Source organism: Diachasma alloeum, unplaced genomic scaffold, assembly GCF_001412515.2.
Source record: "Diachasma alloeum isolate Michigan unplaced genomic scaffold, Dall2.0 Dall_scaffold_00185, whole genome shotgun sequence".
Taxonomy (NCBI): domain Eukaryota; kingdom Metazoa; phylum Arthropoda; class Insecta; order Hymenoptera; family Braconidae; genus Diachasma; species Diachasma alloeum.
In genome coordinates this window covers 1574292-1594452 of record NW_021680351.1, presented here as the reverse complement: position 1 = coordinate 1594452, position 20161 = coordinate 1574292, and the positions used below count along the sequence as shown (strand labels likewise).

The window sequence follows — 20161 nt, the reverse complement described above, 5'->3', positions numbered from 1 at the left end:
CAGTTTTCAATCAATATCTCGGAATCTAAGGGAGATTGCAAAATTTTTGTTATGACGTTTTCTGTGGAGCCGATTGAGGGCTACAACAAATGTCGTTACGAAAATTTCGCTAGCTCCCTTAGATTTGGAAATTTTCCTCAAAAACTCAGTTGAGAGATGAGTCGACTTTTCTCCGTTTACCAATTTACTACTGAATTTTATTCTACGTTAGAGAAATTTTATCCTGATGAAAATAAGAATTAACGCGCCGGTAGAGTAATAATTACTGTACCGGTAGGGTAAAATTTTCAACCAAATATTCCAACCAACTGGTCGTGTATTTTGACCAGTTTTCAATCAATATCTCGGAATCTAAGGGAGATTGCAAAATTTTTGTTATGACCTTTTCTGTGGAGCCGATTGAGGGCTACAACAAATGTCATTACGAAAATTTCGCTAGCTCCCTTAGATTTGGAAATTTTCCTCAAAAACTCAGTTGAGAGATGAGTCGACTTTTCTCCGTTTACCAATTTACTACTGAATTTTATTCTACGTTAGAGAAATTTTATCCTGATAAAAATAAGAATTAACGCGCCGGTAGAGTAATAATTACTGTACCGGTAGGGTAAAATTTACCAACCGTTCTAGAATTTTCGTTGTTATCTACATAAAAATTATTGGATTGGAAGGGTAAAATTTATTGTGCGTCAGGATAAAATTTCTCTAACGTAGAATAAAATTTGATCATCATACATTAATTTTTACTAAATTTCGGGATAGAAATGAAGAAACGATGATTCATGATACACTTTTATAGAACGGTAGGATAATTTTTATCAAAAATTTCTCTCCGTGTATTTCATTCTGATGTATTCATTCATTTTTTAGATTATTCATTGGCCCGAGTATTTATTTCATTGTTCCTGGTATTAAAAGAGTTTACTCAATATTTTGAATGTCCGTTGTCGTCGTGGATCGATTTAATTTGTAGAAATAAATTTCAAAGGTTTTTTTCGCATGCCTTTTGGATAAATGCATTCATTCTGCGGAGAATTATATGAGGCGCCGGTTTTATCGAGTGAATGTTATTGAGTAGTGTATATTTATTCTACTCCATCAAATATTCTCACGTGGAACATATAGTTTTTCAGCAGAACAAATGTTTTCTCTCCCTGCATCAAAAAATAGCACTTTGTTCTCGATCGAACACTTTATTCGCTGTTGCAATCCATAAACTCATGGAGAATAATTAAATTTTCAGGGAAATTTGGATCAGCCCGATTGGAATGTGCACCAATTAATTCAGATTTTTTTTTCCCCCAAAATGATTATTTAAATTCCGTAGAATATCCGTCAACAGTTATTTCGCATCAAATTCCTGGAATTCCGCAGTTCCTAGAATTAACAATTCAGTTTTTTTCAGCTGAATCGATAGCAGAGATACTTCATCGCAATAACACTCCGCGAGCGGAATTTTTTATTTAGGTGAAATGGGTGGGTTTTTTTGGGTGTAAAATAAACATATTTATTTGAACTGATTTGTTCATTTATTTTAGAGTATATCCCTGGAAAACGAGGTTTCCTTACTATCATCAATTTTAAATTTAGATTATCAATTATTTTAGTATTTTTTAATTTCTGTTAGGCCCGGTTGCATCAGCCCCGGGTAACGAAAACGTCAGATAAGAAAAAAAAAAATTTGGATGTTCGATGGATTATTTTACCCGGGAGAGTATCTCAAATTTATCTCAGGAACAAAAAATAAAATTGAATCCCAAGGTTAAAGTAGCTCTATCCTTACGATAAATTCAAAGATTATTGAAAACTGCAAAAAAATTGCAGAAAACTCGATTAGATTCGGAATTTTAATTATTTTTTTCTCAATTTAATTATCGTTTTGATTTTTCAAAGAAGAAATGTTTAAGAATCAGGATTTAACCCAGTGTCTTATGTGAAAATCAACATTTCCATTTTAATCAAAGATTAAAATCTTTTTTTTTTTCACTAGATGTGAAAAAATCAAGAATTTTTTTGACACCTCATAAAAAATAATCCACCGTTTTGCAAACAAGTTTTATTATTTATTTATAAGAGGGAAATTTTTGCAGAAATATCAATATTTTCCTAAATTTAATTTAGATAATACTGACTGGGTATGAATTTTTTCAAATTTTTTCCATGCAATTTAGTCGAAAAATTGAAAAACTGAAAATATCCGAAAGTACAGCGTAGCCCGGCCGAAGGGTAGAGCTACTTTGAGCAAAGATTATCCTTGTTCCTAGGGTTAAAATGATCCCCGGCGAAATAGATTGCTGACAAAAAAGGTGACACCAATTTTCTAATAGAGGAGATCGATAGGAATTAACTTTTGGGTGCTATTGTCTTGGGATATACCTTACCTATTGAAATAGTTCAGGCACCTGTTTCCATGACTCATAATCAGCGTGAGATAAGATTACAATCAATCCACAGTTCCAATATTTTTCTGTCCTCATATCAGTCTGTCTCTCGAATGCACCAGCGATGGGGAGTTCAAACTCGAAGAAAGCCGATATTACTCGCGAAATTCTGGAGGAGTACGCTCAGCTCACGTACTTGAATAAAGCCGAAATACTTCAGTGAGTATCTCACGTGGATTTATGGTAAAAAATACTGGTGTATCGGTGAGAAAGAGGGAAAAAAATTGAAGAGAAGGGCTTTGCCAGTTGCATTAGTGAGAATTGTTTGCTCTGAGTTACGAAAACCATTACACTGTTTTCCTCTTTTTTCTCCCCCTCAGTATTTTTAGGCTCTTCAAGTCTTTGGCGCCCCAAGAACTGGTTGAAAACTTTAACCACCGATTGCCGGCTCAAGATATTCTCAAAGTGCTTCCGCAACTTCGGGTGAGTTTTCCGTGGATTTATCGAATGATCGGAAAAGTGATATTTTGATAATCGGTTTATTTATCGGGTGATAGTGATTTATGCTCTCACAGAGAGAAAAAAATTGCCGAATGAGTCACGAAATCGTGGAGTGAACTCGCTTTTCAGTACTCTGTCACCTCATATCAGGGAGAAAGTGCGTGAGGAACAGTGAATTTTTGAGAGAACGTGTGAAAAACTTTGTCAAAAAACCTGGTTGAATCCACTTTGGTAAAGTGAACTTTTAAAAAATAATTTTTGCATCCATAGATCTATGAAAAAAATAATACATACATCATACATTTTTCCTGATAGATCTATGTAATGTAATTCAGTAAAAATCTATAATATTGTATCTATAATATTTTTTTTGATGATAAAAAAAAAAAAAAAATTCTAAGAGAATTAGAATTTAGAGAGAAAAAATTTCCGCTTCACCCAGCCGGGAATCGAACCCGGGTCTCCCGGATACGCGCCGGGCATAACATAAATATGTTTTTTACCGAATAAATAAAAAAATTAAAGATAACGTAAAAGTAATTCGGTAAAAATTTCGTTCCGGGATTACATTTCGTACAGTAAAATTTCCCGGTTTTTCAAGGTAATTTTCATACAACTTTTCTCCCCGTACAGGTGCTGCGTAAAATACATTTTGTAAAGCATTTCAACAAAGGGATCTTAAGATTATTCGCAATGGAATGGAGAAAAGGGTTTTACACCTGGGGAAATGGTTTATTTTGACTGAATGAACTGCATTTGAATGAAATAAATGGGTTTATTGAGGCCGTAGAAAGATCGTAAATTTCTTTAGGAATTGAATAGAATTGCATTCAGGATGCCTTTAGTTTTCCAGAAATCCTCAAAAAAACGCAAATGTACTAGCTTTGATGGGCGTTCGCCTGAGGCCGACTGCGAGACTTGGTGATCCCGAATTAACCTCGTTTTCGCTGTCGAGAAAAACGCGTAAATCGTATAAATGGACTTCTGGACGTTGCGGGCTCGACTATTCAATTTCATTTTAATTTTCATTTTTATTCACAGAAATAATCGGAAATCAGGTGATTTCGGAAATCATTAGAAATCATCGATAAATGTAAAATCGAAATTGATTTTGATTTTAAAGAATCAAGAAATCATTACAATCTACAAGAAATCATGGGAATCACAAAAAATCAAAAGAAATCGTGATTTCTAATGCTGATTGAGAAATCACAAAAATCATTTGAGAAGTCACAGAAATCAACAGGACATCATCTGATTCTGGAAATCACTGAGTCACTCGATTGCGGAGTGACCAGCCCCTCGATTTTTTTTTCGTGATCAGATAAAAATTACCGAACGCTCCGGAAAAATTCCGTGACAGTTCCGTAAAATTTCCTACAACCACATTTCTCTCCGGGATTACGGAAGATACGTAATTTTTTATTGAATATTTCTCTCCGCGCATCACAATGTGTGGAAATTTCACTTTACGCACGAGCGATGAAATAGTTTTGCACAAAACTATTGATGAATGGGTCTTTCAACTTGAATGATTTCTAATAGAGAATTCATTTGAATGAATAATTAATTTATTTAACAAATAAATTGCTGAAATCAGCAAAAAAAATTGACTAAAAAATTGAGTGTACTTCATTCAATTTAAATGCGTCATTGACTTCTTGTTTCAGTACAATCCATTTCGTGAATCAATCCTCCAAGTATTTTCATCCGAACAGGATGGAAGAATGAGTTTCGAGGACTTGTTGGATTTGTGTTCAGCAATGTCGGATAAATGTCCCGAGGACGTTCGTGCTGGTTGGGCATTCCGCATATTCGGTAATTAAATATCTAAATTCGATACAAACGATTAATCAAAAAAATTGTAAATTGATAGTGTTCCGTGACTAAAAATATTGTTTTCTGTTGAAGAAAAAAAATGAATTTGATAGGGAGTAGTATTTTATGTCATCAGGCGATAATAGTATATTTCGTAACGAGTGCAAAAAACATTTTTTCACGAGTTACGAACAATATTTTTCACCACAATGTGGCGGAAATTGGCCTTTTAGGCACGCGGAGCGTGTCGAAAAGTTCACTTTTCGTCACAGCGTGATGAAAAAGTATTATCTGGCGAATGTGGGTTTATAATCCGAGCCGAAGGCGCGGTTTATCGGGCCTAATGACATGAAAAAATTAATGCAATAGTCTGCAAACTGAAAAATCGGCCATTTCAAATAACAATTCTTTTCAGTAAAACATAATAAAAACCATAATAATGTTTTTTCCGAAGGATATTTCGTGAAAAAAAATGTCAAAGCCCAACTTTTGTTATTGATGGAATCAGGCGCGTATTTTTCGTCACGACGCGTGGAAAGTGCGCGCGGAGCGTGCGTAAAATATCACTTTACACACAAGCGCTGAAACATAATATTTACGCCCTCGTGCACGGAAAGAAATTTTCGATAAAAATTAGACCTCCAGACGGCGAAACGTGGGACGAAGGTTAGTTTAATCGCAAAAATTAGACTCCCAAGTCTAATTTTCCCGACAAAACTTAACCTAAAAAGTGGTTGAATGTCATTTCGTCCCCTGTTTGGCCCTCTGGAGGTCTAATTTTTATCGAAAATTTCTTTCCGTGTGTTGAAATGGACTTGTTTATGAATTCCAGATTTCGACGGCGACAATCAGCTGTCGATAGACGACTTGATCGAAGCGGTTGAGAGAATAACAGGTTTCAACCACAATGGCCGCATCCGAATAGACCGGGATAGCGCGGAATTTGTGGCTCAAGTGGTATTTTATCAATTTATCAGTCATGATATTAACCACCAAAGTTCAAACAGTCGGTATTTACCGACAAGTATACCCCTCCAAAAACTTTGGCTATACCTCCCCCCCCCCTCCCCCCCAGCGTCCACCCAACTCCCGGTCTTTCTTCAGCTATCGTACACACACATTCAATATATATTGAAGTTATTACGGCTTATGGCCTCTGTGGGAACAATAATGCCATTGTCTTAAACGCCGTAATGGCTTCGTGCCGGTGTTTCCGTCAGGGTAAGCCGCGGCGAGGCCCTTGTGGATGGGAGGGACTTGTTCACCAACGATTTTGGTACTCCGGGAGAATTGGCGCCCCTTTCTTGCATTTACTCACGATTATATGTCCATTCCTCTCTATTGTACTGTTGGCAACTTTTCCACCTAGGTACAAACTTTTAATATATTGCGCTCTCGGCAGGTACTCGAGGAATTGGATCTCGATCGGACGGGGAGCGTTGGACTTCAGGAATTCGTGCATACTGTTGTTAGGATGCCGGAATTCGGGCATACTTTCAGGCTCAATGCTTGAGGAATTGCTCAAGGGGGTTTAGACACTTTTTTGAAAATATCATCTTTGCATTTTGGAGAAATTTTGAGTAATAAAAACTTTGCGCCGTGAATTCTTAGACTAACGGAAATGAAGGAAATTTAATTTATGGCTGGGAAAAATTGTTCCTTTTTCAGGAACTGGATGAAACGAGTTGACGGAATTTCAAAGGGGGTAAGTAATTTTAAAAAATTCTCTGAAATGCGAGGTGGTTGACAGCTGTGGGCGCCATCTTGCTTGGATACCCCCTCCCTCTGGCGGAAGGGACTTCAAAGCTGGCGGCGCCTTCACCTCGTGTTTTTAAATATTTCTTTAAATTATTTAGTCTCTTCAAATTGCCGTAAATCCGCGTCATTCGATTGCTATGATGTGAACAAATTTCTGAAGACATTTTTGCATTATGAACTTCTGTTTTTTCAACGAATTCATAACGCAATTTTTTTTCAATGAATTTATCCAAAAGAAAGAACCATAACAAAAAATTCTTTCTGTGCCAACGTTTCGAACCACTAGGAGTTTTTCATCGGGGCAATTTATTGAATCTAAAACCAAATTACAAAAAAAAATAGAATTGAACCTGTTATTTTTCCATAGCCGGTAATTTGAATTACCACAAGGATTTGTCTTACAAAAATAAAATGTCGCTTAATTGTTTACCAAATTATCCTAATGAAATGCAAATTTTTTTTGCAGTTCAGTATTATTATCATATTCCACGAGCCTTTTTAAACTCTCCATTTAAATTCCCCATTTATACAGTCTCCAAAGGAGGGGATAACAGAATAAAATGTCTGCATCGAAAAGAAATTTCGAATACTCTTTATCACACTAAACTATTCACCAGCATTCATAATTTAGTCGAATGTAACATGAAAAATTGAACGTGAAATATTTAATGATGAAATAATCCGTCAAAAGAGTAATAAAGCTTCCGTGGATGGCTCGGAAGGCGCTCACTTTTGTTACAGTGACCAAGAACTTCAGCAGTCATTATCCATCTGAATTTTTCATTCCCCATTTTACGACTGTCTGTCAAAATTTGTAAGCGGTACAAGGCGAACGATTGTGAATCCCCGGATTTTTTCGCTCGGGGAGAGGGGGGAGTTTTAGTGCTCGGGCGTAGGTGCGGGGCAGCACAGGGGGATTTTTATATTTAACGTAGGTCACTGGGTATTTGCAGAGGTATGATTTCGTCGGGTCATCGGTATCGGGAGTTCGGAAGTAGCTCAGGGGGTGGATCGTGCCGTCTGCATTTTTGTATTGCTCTCGATGCAATTGGACTGCCTGAAAAAATTTATTTGTAGCATTTCTCATGTTTCGGTTTCATCAAAAACCGATTAAAAACGATTTTGGTTTGCTTTTATTTATGAATCGGGTTTGCAATCGTATTTTTTGCATTTAATGCGGAATCTATATTATAATTATCGTTTCTGAAGTGAAATAATTCGGGGCAATTTTTTTTATACCAAACGCATTGTTTTTTTTCATTTGAATCTTTAACATGGGGAAATAAACTTTCCAATTCATATTTATTATTTCGGAAATATGACAATTTTAGGGAGATCACTCTTGTTTTTTTTCTCCTTCTTGACCTATTCGCGTTTCGTATGTCCTATTCGCCGTTAGAAAAGATTTTAAAAATCTGAAAAAAAAATCGAAAGTTTCCTTTTGCAAGAAGTTTGATAAGATAATAAAAAAATTTAATTTTTGACAATCACGAACATTTTCTATGAATAATTTATCAACAATCAATTTTCCACCACAAAAATCATTTGTGCTGAGTCGTAACAAATTTATTCGTATTCAGAATTTCACCAGAAATCGATTTCATTTCTAAAAAAATGTGTCCGAATATTTAAACAATTTCAATTATACATTTATATATCCAACGAATGTTTAAAAAAATACTAACTTCGTGTGAAATGTAATTTGATTGACAATTTGATTGATATTCATGATTTTTTTCAGTTTTCTCACGTAATTTAATTGACAATTTAATTGGTCTGTACCCAACTCTAAGATACTTGTATATACTTAATGTCTTTTTTAGTTCAAATGTTGAAGTTTAATCAAGTCACTTTTTCTTATTGGAATTACCTTATTAAAATCATCGAATTCCCTCGCTCTAGCGTAATCATAATTAGTTATTCTCAGCGATTCTGGAAGGAATGGTGTGTTATACTCCAAAACTTTGCTGGCGCTCTTCAGCAGTACATCACGAGTCTGTCCTGGATTCCTGAGGAATTTCTCCTCAAAGGCTATCGATGCAGACTGCATTCTCCCCCAGAAAGTGCAAATTTACGTGCAAATCACACAAACAATTTTGAAGAATGAAAAACAAAAATCAAGACATGATTTTCATTTATTTTATTCAATCATACGAAATTAATATCAAATGTACACTGGGCATTCTTAAAAATTCAAGTCTCATGAGCAAATTTAGCGGATGATGCAGTGGTAAATAAAATATAGCAGTCATGAAGAACGTAATACAATGAGGAATGATTAGTTAGGTCATGTGAGTCGATGATAGCAGTCGTTTCTAGGGATTTACAATCACAGTTATTTAACAATTTAGTCGACCTCGATCGTAGAAACACATTGAATTATGTCAGGTCTATGTAGCTGTCGATTTTACGATTCTTCGAGTCGTCCACTTTGCGCTTGAGGGATCCTTTCCTTGGTGAATTTGATTTGCTGGCCTGTCTTGTCACTGGAAATTGCTCGATCTTCATGTAGCCACCGAGACCATCTGGGACGTAACGATCGTCTGGTTTCGGAAGTCTTGTCTGAAACATTTGATTAAAATTTGATTAAAATTGTTATTTTAGTCAATTAATTACAAAAAAATACTGTTTGAAATTATTGGCTTTCAGTATTATTTAAAACGATTTTTTGTTTCTATTTTATGGAATATTTGAACAGTAGGTTATCATCAAAAACACATAATGACTGAATTTTTTATTGAAATGGTTTAATAAAATAGACAAGGCCATTTCAATTTGTCTGAAATAATGAACTTCAGTCAAACTTTCTATTCTTTTTTTGATAAAATATGATCAAATGCATCAAATGCAGCAGATAAAATAACACTGAACGAAATTGATTTTTTCAAACCTATTTCAAGCCACTTCCATCCCAAATTAATTGAATATGAATAATAAAATAGTGTTGCAACAGGCTAAAATGTTTCAGTTTATATTTCGATTAAATAGAACTCTACTTCACTTCAGTTTTATAAATGAAGAATCCCAATAAAAAGAAATCAGAATAAATTAATATTATTCAGTTTTCTAGACTAATAAACTCGAGATAAGTATTTCAACTCACAGTAGCAGTTGCAGTCAATCTCTGTTTCTTCTTCAAAATCGAACTCGAAGGAAGCTCTTTGGTACGCAAATTGCTGCAGTGATCCTTGGCTGATGTGACCTTGAAGGAATGCATGTGCACGAGGGGATCATTCTCCTCATCGTTTGAATCAGTACTTGGTGCCTGGGAAAAGCAGAATTATTTTTCAGATCTATTGGATAATTTCATTCATTTAAAATTCAACCATTTTAACTGCTATTATTCTAATTTGACCGATTCTCAATTATTCGTTTGATTGAATTTTAATCGAGAAATTGTGAATTTTTTTTCATTACCACTTTCGGTGAGTGATTCAGCTTCTTACGTTTCAGTGCTGGGAATTCTGATCTGGAATTGCGTTCTCCCTCTGCCTCGTTACCCTCTAGTCCCGTTTGTGGATTTTTCTCCAGTTTCTGACGCAAGCGTTTGTTCTGCTCCTCGAGGGCATCAATTTCTATCTCCAGTCCTCTATGGAGGATCATTTCATTGATTAATTCATTAGTGCAGTTGGAGATAATGATTTTTTGTATTTAATTTCAATATGAAAGATAATTAAATGGAGGATTAAATGAAGAAATTAAAATAAAAATGGAAATGGAAATGAAAATGAAAATGAAAAGTAAAATTAAAATTAATTAGGGGTTGCAATGGTCATTTAACAGGATTTAGATGATTAATTGGAGGCAGTGTTTACGTTTTGGCTGCCTCAAGTTGATTTTTCTCCTGTGACATGTTCTTCATATCTTCCTTCAGGTCCTTTATCACGTCTCGTAATTCTTTGCGACGTTGAACTTCAGATTCTAGTTGTCTGTGACAATAAAAAAAATATCGACATTACATTAATTGCAGGATTCACTGATGAAGATGAATAGTTTTTAATCACAATTTTTTGAATAATTTATAAATTTATTTTCCAAAATTTTTAGAAATTCGTTTAAAGTTTAGACAAAAAATGTTGACAGGAAAGTAATTGTTTAGAAATGTCATTCGAATCCATTAATTCTTATGCATTAATTTTTTGTGAATTTTTCTCATGCAATTCAACTAAAAACCCTCATTTTCGGGGCAAATAAATGATTATCAAAAGTGGAAATGAATCCTAACAATTTCACTCACCTTTTCAAAACCGAAACATAAACACCGAGTTTGGAGGCATCATTAGTGCTAGCTACAAGTTCATCAGCAGCATTTGCAGTGGACGAAAGTAGTTTCTGAACCCTAAAAATGAAAATTCGTGAAACTTTTCACATGAATTTCCAAAAAAAAAATTCTCAAAAATTACTAAAAAATAATTCTTCCAAGATGTAGGGGAGGATGGGGTAAAACGTACACTAGACTTTTTTAAAATTATTCATAACTCAGAAACAAATTCATCAATTGAGCTCAGTTCAGGCTCGTCCCAAAGGGAAAGAATTGTTCTTTGTATTGAAAAAAAAAATAGTAAATTTTATCAACATTTCAACCCCTCATTGACATTTAAAAAAAGTCAAAAGTGTCCGTTTTACCCCAACCCCTATTTATCTATTTTTTCAACTCCTCTTTCAGAAGATCGAGACAAACGAAGAAAGAGAGAGTTTGAATGAAAATCCAAATGAATAAAAAATAAACAAAGACGAAAAGTAATGCATAAATAAACTGTGATAAATTCCAAACCAAAATAAAACTAAAAAAGAGAAAAATGAAGTCTACAAAATGTAGAAATAACTGAAGGAAATATTTTCTTACGCTTTATATTCATCAATTTTCGACTTCAAGCTCTCGAATTTCGCTGCAATGACATTCTTCTCCTCAGCCTCAATCCTCAAGTACTTGGCCTGCTCCTTCAGAGCGAAGATGGCTGAGTCCTTCTTCGTGAGTTCATTCTCGCACTTGAGGACCTCAGCACGCAGTAGGTCCCTCTGTTTCTTCATCTCGTGGTACTTCCTCTGATTCTCATTGATGGAAGCGTCTTTCAGATCCAGCTGGAACTGCATGCTGTCCACGCGAAGCTGCAGGGCGCCTGCATCCTCTTTGATTGAGTCATTGGCGTTGAAATTGAAGTACAAACGGAAGATTTTATTGTTGGAGAGCTTTTCACGACATTGAGGACAATTTTTCGACCTGAAAGGAGTGAACAAAAGGTTGAATTCCTGCATCATTATCATTTTCTGAATGATGATAATGGATTATTGATAAAACAATTCAGCAGCGAAGTGGTAAAACGGTCTAAGTCACACGATCCCCAACATAAAAAAACAAATAATAAAATAAGAAATCCTTGATTAATAATTACCTCTCAAGCCACTGTGTCAAACAGGGCATGTGAAAAACATGTCCACAAACGGTCGAAAAAATATCGTCATTTCGATCCAAAAGGGAAATACAGATCGCGCAGGACGAGCTCTGCATCTTATCCGCGAAACTCCTCAAGGGTAATCATGAATCAATGGACTGCTGAGTCTAATTTCTCAAAAGCTGTCTGATAAAATCTCTTCCTCGATTGACAACGACGTCAGGAGGTCTAGGAGAGTGAGGTTATGCATAGAACTCTCGTGTTTCTATTTAAATGAAGGGCTCAACGGACTGCGGAGGGTGGGAGAGGTCTACGAGGGCTCCCATTGGCTCCTGTGTTCCTCTCTAGGCGAATCGGCCAATGGGAAGGCTCTGGAGGCACTCGCTGGCTCTCATTGGCTCACACACGTGAAGTGAGTGCGTGCGCTTGGCGCATGTGGAGAGCGTGTGACAGCTACACAACAGTTCTTCCGGCTTCAGTGCACTTCAGTCATGTCCGCGATACGCAGTTCTGTGTTTATGAAAGTATTTGATAACACTGGAGGATTCTTGGAACACTAAAGACTTTTTTTTTAAATACATACGCGTAATATGTAGTGGCCTTGGTCAGCTTCAGGTACGTAAATCAGTCCTTATCTACTAGCCTGGGGAAGCAATACGGTGGGGAAATTGTTTAACCTTGTGAGGGGACTCGAATGTTCGTTAGTTGGGAGCAGGGTTGGGCGTGCAAATTACGTTGGTATATTACACCGTTTTTTACTGACGTAATTTACGTAAATTACCTCGACGGGTTGACATTTTTTGACATTTTTTACATTACTTCGAAAAGCTTGCAATTTTCGGTTACTAGAGTTTTATTTTATTCCGACAGACGAACACAGACGAAAACATTTAATAGAAAAACTATCGAATTCGTTAGAGAATTCTATTGAATTTCTATTGAACTGTTCTATTAGTTTTTGGCCGATTCTACTGAAATGTTCAATAGAAAATATTCAGTAGAAAAAGTCAATAGAATTCAATTTTTCTATATAACTTATTCTACTGAGATATTTTCTATAGAATTTCCTCCGCTCAAATTTTCTAAGTTTTTTCGTTTGATTTTCTGTTGACTTTTTCTATTGAATTTTTTCTATTGAACATGTCAATAGAATTAGCCAAAAACTAATAGAAAGTTTAATAGAAATTCAATAGAATTTTCTAACGAATTTGATAGATTTTTCTATTAAATTTTTTCGTGCGTGAAGACGCAATATTGGACACATCCATATAATAAAAAATAGTATATTATTTCCCGATGAAGACAAGTAAACCGCAAATTTTAACTTCACTTCGTTTCGTTAGAACGCGATTCTCGGTACTTGGGATATAAAATACCATTTTATGTCTCTAGGGCCGTAAAAGAGCGGTAACATCGATTCCCTCGGTTAAATCGCGGTTTCCGGGCCCAGAAACATAAACTATTGTATGTCACACGGCGATGAAAGTATAAACCTCAAGAACGACCACCTCCATCACCATCATCACCTCCTCAGCTTCGGCTCGGATTATAAAGCTACATTCGCCAGATAATACTTTTATCGCCGTGTGACATGAAGAACCATTTTGTTCTGAAGTATTGGGATATGGGTAAAAGTGGATAAATAAATGTAGTAACGCAATGAATACTTTTAACTTGAACTCTTTATTATTGGCACGAGGAAGGCACGACTGTACTAGAGGACCGTTGTCCAGAGACTAAATTCTAACTATTTGAAAAACCTTTACTGAGGGAAAAGCAAGACAAAGTTTATGACTCCAGAGGACAGAGTTTCCTTTGAATTTCTACATGTGGTAAGGATTGCAACGCTCTCGAGTTCGGAGCACAACGGATCATAAATTAGTCCTTTTCTGGGGACTTTCCCCAACACGTCATAAACCTTGTCGAGTGATTTTTGAAGAAAAACAGAAGAGCTGTGTTCAAATATTCCAACATGAAGAGATCAATAAAGCTACCAAAGCCAATTAAATTAGTTTTGTCATTTTAGAATGCTGAATGAAACAAGTTAATGTCAAAACAAAAGATGATGACGCGACGAATTCAATAGAGATCAATAAATAACGAGGTTCACCCTTGTAAATATCATCCCGTACACGGTATGACCCTTACGAGGTGTGACCCTCAAGACGTATGATCCTTGCGAGGTATCATCTTCGCGAAATTTCACGCTTTACGATAGAAGCTAACGTCGGTTGGTTTTTTTACATTTTTTTTCATTTATTACGTAAATTACGGGGTTTTTTTACACTGTCATGTAAAAAACTGCGATTATCGACAGATGCCCAACCCTGGTTGGGAGGAATAATCGTCATATTGTCGATTTTAATTAGTTCAATTGCTTTTAGGGAATAATCGATACTCGAAACGAAATGAAAGTTCTTTGATTTCGAATATCTTTGGAACTAACGGTCCAATTTGGGCGAATTGCGTCTCGTTTTCAAGCTTCGGAAATTATCTTCAAAATGAAAAAAAAATTGTCATTTTTCACTCTGCCAGTTTCGAGTTATCAAAGATTGAAGACGCTATTTTGGTCCGATAGTTATTCCCTCTTTTTAGATGAAGGATGAAAAATATACTTTTGTTCATTTGCGAATATCTCCGGAGCTGATGATGCGATTTGAATTGGTAGGGGCTCATTTTAAAGCTTGAAGAATTACCTTCAAAAAGAAAAGAAAATCATTCAATTTCACTTCGCGGGTGTCAAGTTATTCCGAATTGAAAAAGAGCATTTTTTCTTTTTTTCTTCTCGAAATGTTTGCTTAGTGTATTTGTTTCTGTTATTTGTTTCAGGTACAGTTAATAAAGTATTGAAATAGATGACGATGACAGAGTTAGTGACAGATGCGCTACCGGCGCAGAAAAACATTCCCAGGATAAATGATGACTCGAGTATCGATATGGAGGTGCTAAAAAACGTCGAGAAAGACTTGGAAGATTACGAGAAGTTGAGTCTTCTCTTCTTGATTCTAGACGATTTTCATTGTTTTAAAGAGGTTTATGAAGCATTCTGCGGGCAGAATGTGGAGAAAATTCTCTCTAGGTTTGTTGGGAAGATCAACTACTGGCAGACGAAGTTCTTTGAGGGTCTCTGCATCACAAAGGCAAAAAAAGAAATCAGAATGCTGGGGAAAAGCTACGAAGAATTGGAGAGGATCTACGTGCCCCAGGCCATGACAACTGATCCTACGATTCCGAGCGGGCCTCGAGTTCATCCGGGGGCAAGACTTCTGTTCGAATTATTCGATAATGTTCTCAATGACGAGCAGAGGGAATCGCTGTTGAGGAAAATTTATGGGGAGATTCGGCCCCCTGAGTTGAAGAATGATGATCCTATGGAGATTCATGCTCTTTATTGGATGAGAGAGGGATTTATCAGTCTGTCTTCAGGTGAATATTATGTTTATATTGATTATATTCGGGATAATTCATCTAGAAGTAGAAAAATGACAATGTTTTAAAACATAAACGAATCTTCATAAATGAAAAAATCAACAAATATTCTCTATTCATTATGAAAAAAAAATCCAACAGACTAATTAATTGCTTAAAAAGAACGAATGAATAAAACTGAAGTTCCGTTCATGTATTTAAGGTGTTTCGGTTGAAAAGTCAAAAAAATGGAAAATTCATGGGAGAAATTTCTAAGTATGCTATAATCATTGAGAATTCTTGCACATTTTCTTCAGATCTCAGTTTCAAGACAAAAATAATGAAATTTGAATGTTTTTGTAAACCCTCCAGCTATAACCTCCGAGGTTACCCCACTCTCAATTAGGGAAATTTCCATGGCACCCAAAAAAATAGTGAACTATTGAGGAAAAACGAGTGGGTGATAAATCAAATCTTTCTCGAGAACACGTATAAGTTTGCGATTTTTTTCACATTTCATAAGAAAGTTATTTGAACAAATGATTCGGAAAATTATGAGGCGCGTGATTCGAATGTCAGTGAGCATCATGGGAAAGACATGGGTTTTACCATGAAACTGAGAGAGAGAAAAGCTCGACAGGTTTACCAACTCGAGACGCATTTTAATATTATTTCAATAATTAGAATAACATCCAATAGACCTTTTCATTCTGAGAGTCACTAGATTTGCGGACACTTTTTTCCCATGTTAATTCCCCTAGGATTTGCGGACACTTTATCGAATTTACATATAAATCATGGTTTTTGAGCGCTCAAGTGTATATCATTGTAAAGTTCAATATTTATCAGAATTTTCCATGGTTTTTTCGGAGATTTTTTCGTTGAATGAACGAAATAAATATTTCCCCTAGATTTCCAGAATGAAAAGGTCTATAAAAATTATTCGACACCCGTAGGTGATGAGAAAAAAATCAATCAATCTGATAAATAAAACCACCATTCAAAAAATGTTCAAATGCACACTTGAACAGTTACTTGAAAATTGAAAAATTTCGTGCTCAGCGATTGAATCAGGGCTCGAGAACAATAGGACTCCCCTTCCGTTTCACCCCAGTGATCTACAGACGAAACACCTTAAACGAATGAAACAATCCGAGTCTGACCTCAAGCCATGAATTTCAGACGGTCGTGGGAACGTCCAGAACCTTTTGAAGCCCCTGAAGTCCCTGGGCCTCTCGGACCACCCCACCTACCTCGACCTCCAGAAATACTCCGAGAAGGCTCCCCTGAAGGCCCCCACCCCCCCACATCACGCATCGACTCCGAACCATCACAACCAGCCCCCAGTCTCCAATTTGATCAAATCTGCATACGTTATCATTCTAAATGTCATCACAGTCTCTGACAGCGACTACGAGGATAGAACCAGCAGCAACGTCGACGTCTCCAGGCTCGACAGCACCTTCCGAGGGCTGGGGTACACCGTCAACATCTTCAACGACCCCACAAGCCCCCAGATCAAGGGAATATTAAACGATTTAAAGACAAACTTCGACAGGAGAAAACACGATGGCCTGATTGTCTGCATTCTGAGTCACGGAGTCGAGGGGCACTTCGTGTCCCACGACGGCGTCGAGGTGCCCCTGTCCTCGATAGAAAAATCCGTTTGCGTACCCCAGCTCCAGATGGTTCCCAAAATCGTCATGGTCCAGGCCTGCCAGGGGAACAAAATAGGACGCGCCATCAGGAACGATCTTGTGGCCGATGGACCCCCTGGGAATGCGGGCGAGAGGTGCGTCAACACTCTAGATCACGATCGGTTCCTCCAGTTCTCCTCGACGATGAGAGAGTGCAAGGCCATTCGCCACAAGGAGACAGGGTCGTGGTTCATCAATGCTGTCTGTGATGTGTTCTGCGAGCCCAGGGGGCAGGACTCCCCTCTCTCCGTCTACAAGTGGACACAGAGGGTGCAGTATCTCGTCAAGATGAACGAGGGGGAGTTGGAGAAGGGGCTCATGGCCACGCAACTGCCAGAGGTGACGTACCTCAGGTTCACTGAGGACTTTTATTTCCCGGTCTATCGAGGGGGCAGCTAGGGGCGGGGAACCGAGGGGTTGGGGGGTTTAAGGGGTGGGGTGTGGACTTTTTTTGAATTCTTGATGTCTTTGGATTTAAGCCCCCGATGGATTATTTTTCGAATGTTATCTCGATTGATTCTCCATCCTCACAATCTAAAATAGGGGAGGGTGGGGTAAAATGGACACTTCCCTTTTTTAAAAATATTCATAACTCATAAATATATTTATCAATTGAGCTCAGTCTAGGCTCATCACAAGGGGGAAGAATTGCCCTTTTTATTGAAAAAAAAAATGATACAATTTCATTAACAATTCAATGAGTCATTAGCATTTGAAAAAAAGTAAAAAGTGTCCATTTTACCCCATCGTCCATTTCGCCCCAGCTAGGGGCGGGGAACCGAGGGGTTGGGGGGTTTAAGGGGTGGGGTGTGGACTTTTTTTGAATTTTTGATGGCTTTCGATTTAAGCCTCCGATGGATTATTTTTCGAACGTTATCTCGATTGATTTTCCATCCTCACAATCTAAAATAGGGGAGGGTGGGGTAAAATGGACACTTCCCTTTTTTAAAAATATTCATAACTCATAAATATATTTATCAATTGAGCTCAGTCTAGGCTCATCACAAGGGGGAAGAATTGCCCTTTTTATTGAAAAAAAAAATGATACAATTTCATTAACAATTCAATGAGTCATTAGCATTTGAAAAAAAGTAAAAAGTGTCCATTTTACCCCATCGTCCATTTCGCCCCAGCTAGGGGCGGGGAACCGAGGGGTTGGGGGGTTTAAGGGGTGGGGTGTGGACTTTTTTTGAATTTTTGATGGCTTTCGATTTAAGCCTCCGATGGATTATTTTTCGAACGTTATCTCGATTGATTTTCCATCCTCACAATCTAAAATAGGGGAGGGTGGGGTAAAATGGACACTTCCCTTTTTTAAAAATATTCATAACTCATAAATATATTTATCAATTGAGCTCAGTCTAGGCTCATCACAAGGGGGAAGAATTGCCCTTTTTATTAAAAAAAAAAAATGATACAATTTCATTAACAATTCAATGAGTCATTAGCATTTGAGAAAAAGTAAAAAGTGTCCATTTTACCCCATCGTCCATTTCGCCCCAGCTAGGGGTGGGGGACCGAGGGGTTGGGGGGTTTAAGGGGTGGGGTTTGGACTTTTTTTAAATTTTTGATGGCTTTCGATTTAAGCCTCCGATGGATTATTTTTCGAACGTTATCTCGATTGATTTTCCATCCTCACAATCTAAAATAGGGGAGGGTGGGGTAAAATGGACACTTCTCTTTTTTAAAAATATTCATAACTCATAAATATATTTATCAATTGAGCTCAGTCTAGGCTCATCACAAGGGGGGAGAATTGCCCTTTTTATTAAAAAAAAAAAATGATACAATTTCATTAACAATTCAATGAGTCATTAGCATTTGAGAAAAAGTAAAAAGTGTCCATTTTACCCCATCGTCCATTTCGCCCCAGCTAGGGGTGGGGGACCGAGGGGTTGGGGGGTTTAAGGGGTGGGGTTTGGACTTTTTTTAAATTTTTGATGGCTTTCGATTTAAGCCTCCGATGGATTATTTTTCGAACGTTATCTCGATTGATTTTCCATCCTCACAATCTAAAATAGGGGAGGGTGGGGTAAAATGGACACTTCNCAGTATCTCGTCAAGATGAACGAGGGGGAGTTGGAGAAGGGGCTCATGGCCACGCAACTGCCAGAGGTGACGTACCTCAGGTTCACTGAGGACTTTTATTTCCCGGTCTATCGAGGGGGCAGCTAGGGGCGGGGAACCGAGGGGTTGGGGGGTTTAAGGGGTGGGGTGTGGACTTTTTTTGAATTCTTGATGTCTTTGGATTTAAGCCCCCGATGGATTATTTTTCGAATGTTATCTCGATTGATTCTCCATCCTCACAATCTAAAATAGGGGAGGGTGGGGTAAAATGGACACTTCCCTTTTTTAAAAATATTCATAACTCATAAATATATTTATCAATTGAGCTCAGTCTAGGCTCATCACAAGGGGGAAGAATTGCCCTTTTTATTGAAAAAAAAAATGATACAATTTCATTAACAATTCAATGAGTCATTAGCATTTGAAAAAAAGTAAAAAGTGTCCATTTTACCCCATCGTCCATTTCGCCCCAGCTAGGGGCGGGGAACCGAGGGGTTGGGGGGTTTAAGGGGTGGGGTGTGGACTTTTTTTGAATTTTTGATGGCTTTCGATTTAAGCCTCCGATGGATTATTTTTCGAACGTTATCTCGATTGATTTTCCATCCTCACAATCTAAAATAGGGGAGGGTGGGGTAACATGGACACTTCCCTTTTTTCAAAATATTCATAACTCATAAATATATTTATCAATTCAGTTCAGTCTAGGCTCATCACAAGGGGGAAAAATTGCCCTTTTTATTGAAAAAAAAAATGATACAATTTCATTAACAATTCAATGAGTCATTAGCATTTGGAAAAAAGCAAAAAGTGTCCATTTTACCCCACCCTCACCAATTTCCACGTGATTTTACATCACGTACGTAAAAATTATGACCGAAAGATAATACAGCGGGGTTTAATGGTGCGATTTGTGTGGAGAAATGACGATTGGAGAGTTCAATTTGTTGAATGTTTTTTAATGCTTGAAAAAATCGAGTTTTGTTCGGTCTTCAAAATCTCCGGAACAAATAGTGCGATTTTAATTGGTCTGAATTGGTTTTTAAGATTGAACAAGGATCTTGAAATTGAAAGAAAGTGGGTGAATTTCACTCAGCCAATCTTGAGATATTAACGATTGAAGGCAGGACTTTTGCCCCTCAAG

At 37.1% G+C, this 20161-nt stretch overlaps 4 protein-coding genes across 6 annotated transcripts; 2 read left to right on the top strand and 2 right to left on the bottom strand.

Annotated features, from left to right (window-relative positions):
- Positions 1 to 2491: 2491 nt before the first annotated feature.
- Positions 2492 to 6892, top strand: LOC107048131 (calcium and integrin-binding protein 1). The gene is made up of 5 exons (XM_015271143.2): positions 2492 to 2597; positions 2759 to 2861; positions 4550 to 4697; positions 5530 to 5654; positions 6100 to 6892. Exons 1-5 carry the CDS (start codon positions 2503 to 2505, stop codon positions 6208 to 6210), a joined length of 582 nt encoding a protein of 193 aa, XP_015126629.1. The 5' UTR covers positions 2492 to 2502; the 3' UTR covers positions 6211 to 6892.
- Positions 6893 to 7260: 368 nt separating this feature from the next.
- LOC107048132 lies at positions 7261 to 8537 on the bottom strand. Its single transcript, XM_015271144.2, has 2 exons — positions 8326 to 8537; positions 7261 to 7512 (listed from the first exon to the last, which is right to left on the bottom strand). Exons 1-2 carry the CDS (start codon positions 8503 to 8505, stop codon positions 7261 to 7263), a joined length of 432 nt encoding a protein of 143 aa, XP_015126630.1. The 5' UTR covers positions 8506 to 8537.
- Positions 8538 to 8586: 49 nt separating this feature from the next.
- Positions 8587 to 12102, bottom strand: LOC107048128 (E3 ubiquitin-protein ligase TRAIP). Its single transcript, XM_015271142.2, has 7 exons — positions 11849 to 12102; positions 11302 to 11676; positions 10693 to 10794; positions 10271 to 10384; positions 9873 to 10044; positions 9559 to 9720; positions 8587 to 9017 (listed from the first exon to the last, which is right to left on the bottom strand). The coding sequence occupies exons 1-7, from the start codon at positions 11962 to 11964 to the stop codon at positions 8835 to 8837; spliced, it is 1224 nt and encodes a 407-aa protein (XP_015126628.1). The 5' UTR covers positions 11965 to 12102; the 3' UTR covers positions 8587 to 8834.
- A 177-nt stretch (positions 12103 to 12279) lies between these two features.
- Positions 12280 to 19306, top strand: LOC107048127 (caspase-8). Of its 3 annotated transcripts, XM_015271141.2 has the most exons (4): positions 12280 to 12463; positions 14678 to 15274; positions 16439 to 17241; positions 19018 to 19306. In XM_015271141.2, exons 2-4 carry the CDS (start codon positions 14704 to 14706, stop codon positions 19126 to 19128), a joined length of 1485 nt encoding a protein of 494 aa, XP_015126627.1. In that variant the 5' UTR covers positions 12280 to 12463; positions 14678 to 14703; the 3' UTR covers positions 19129 to 19306. The 3 variants fall into 3 exon arrangements, with proteins under 3 accessions (XP_015126627.1, XP_015126625.1, XP_015126626.1); XM_015271139.2 differs by lacking the exon at positions 19018 to 19306 and having other exon boundaries at positions 16439 to 17514; XM_015271140.1 differs by lacking the exons at positions 12280 to 12463; positions 19018 to 19306 and adding an exon at positions 14419 to 14512 and having other exon boundaries at positions 16439 to 17514.
- Positions 19307 to 20161: the final 855 nt, after the last annotated feature.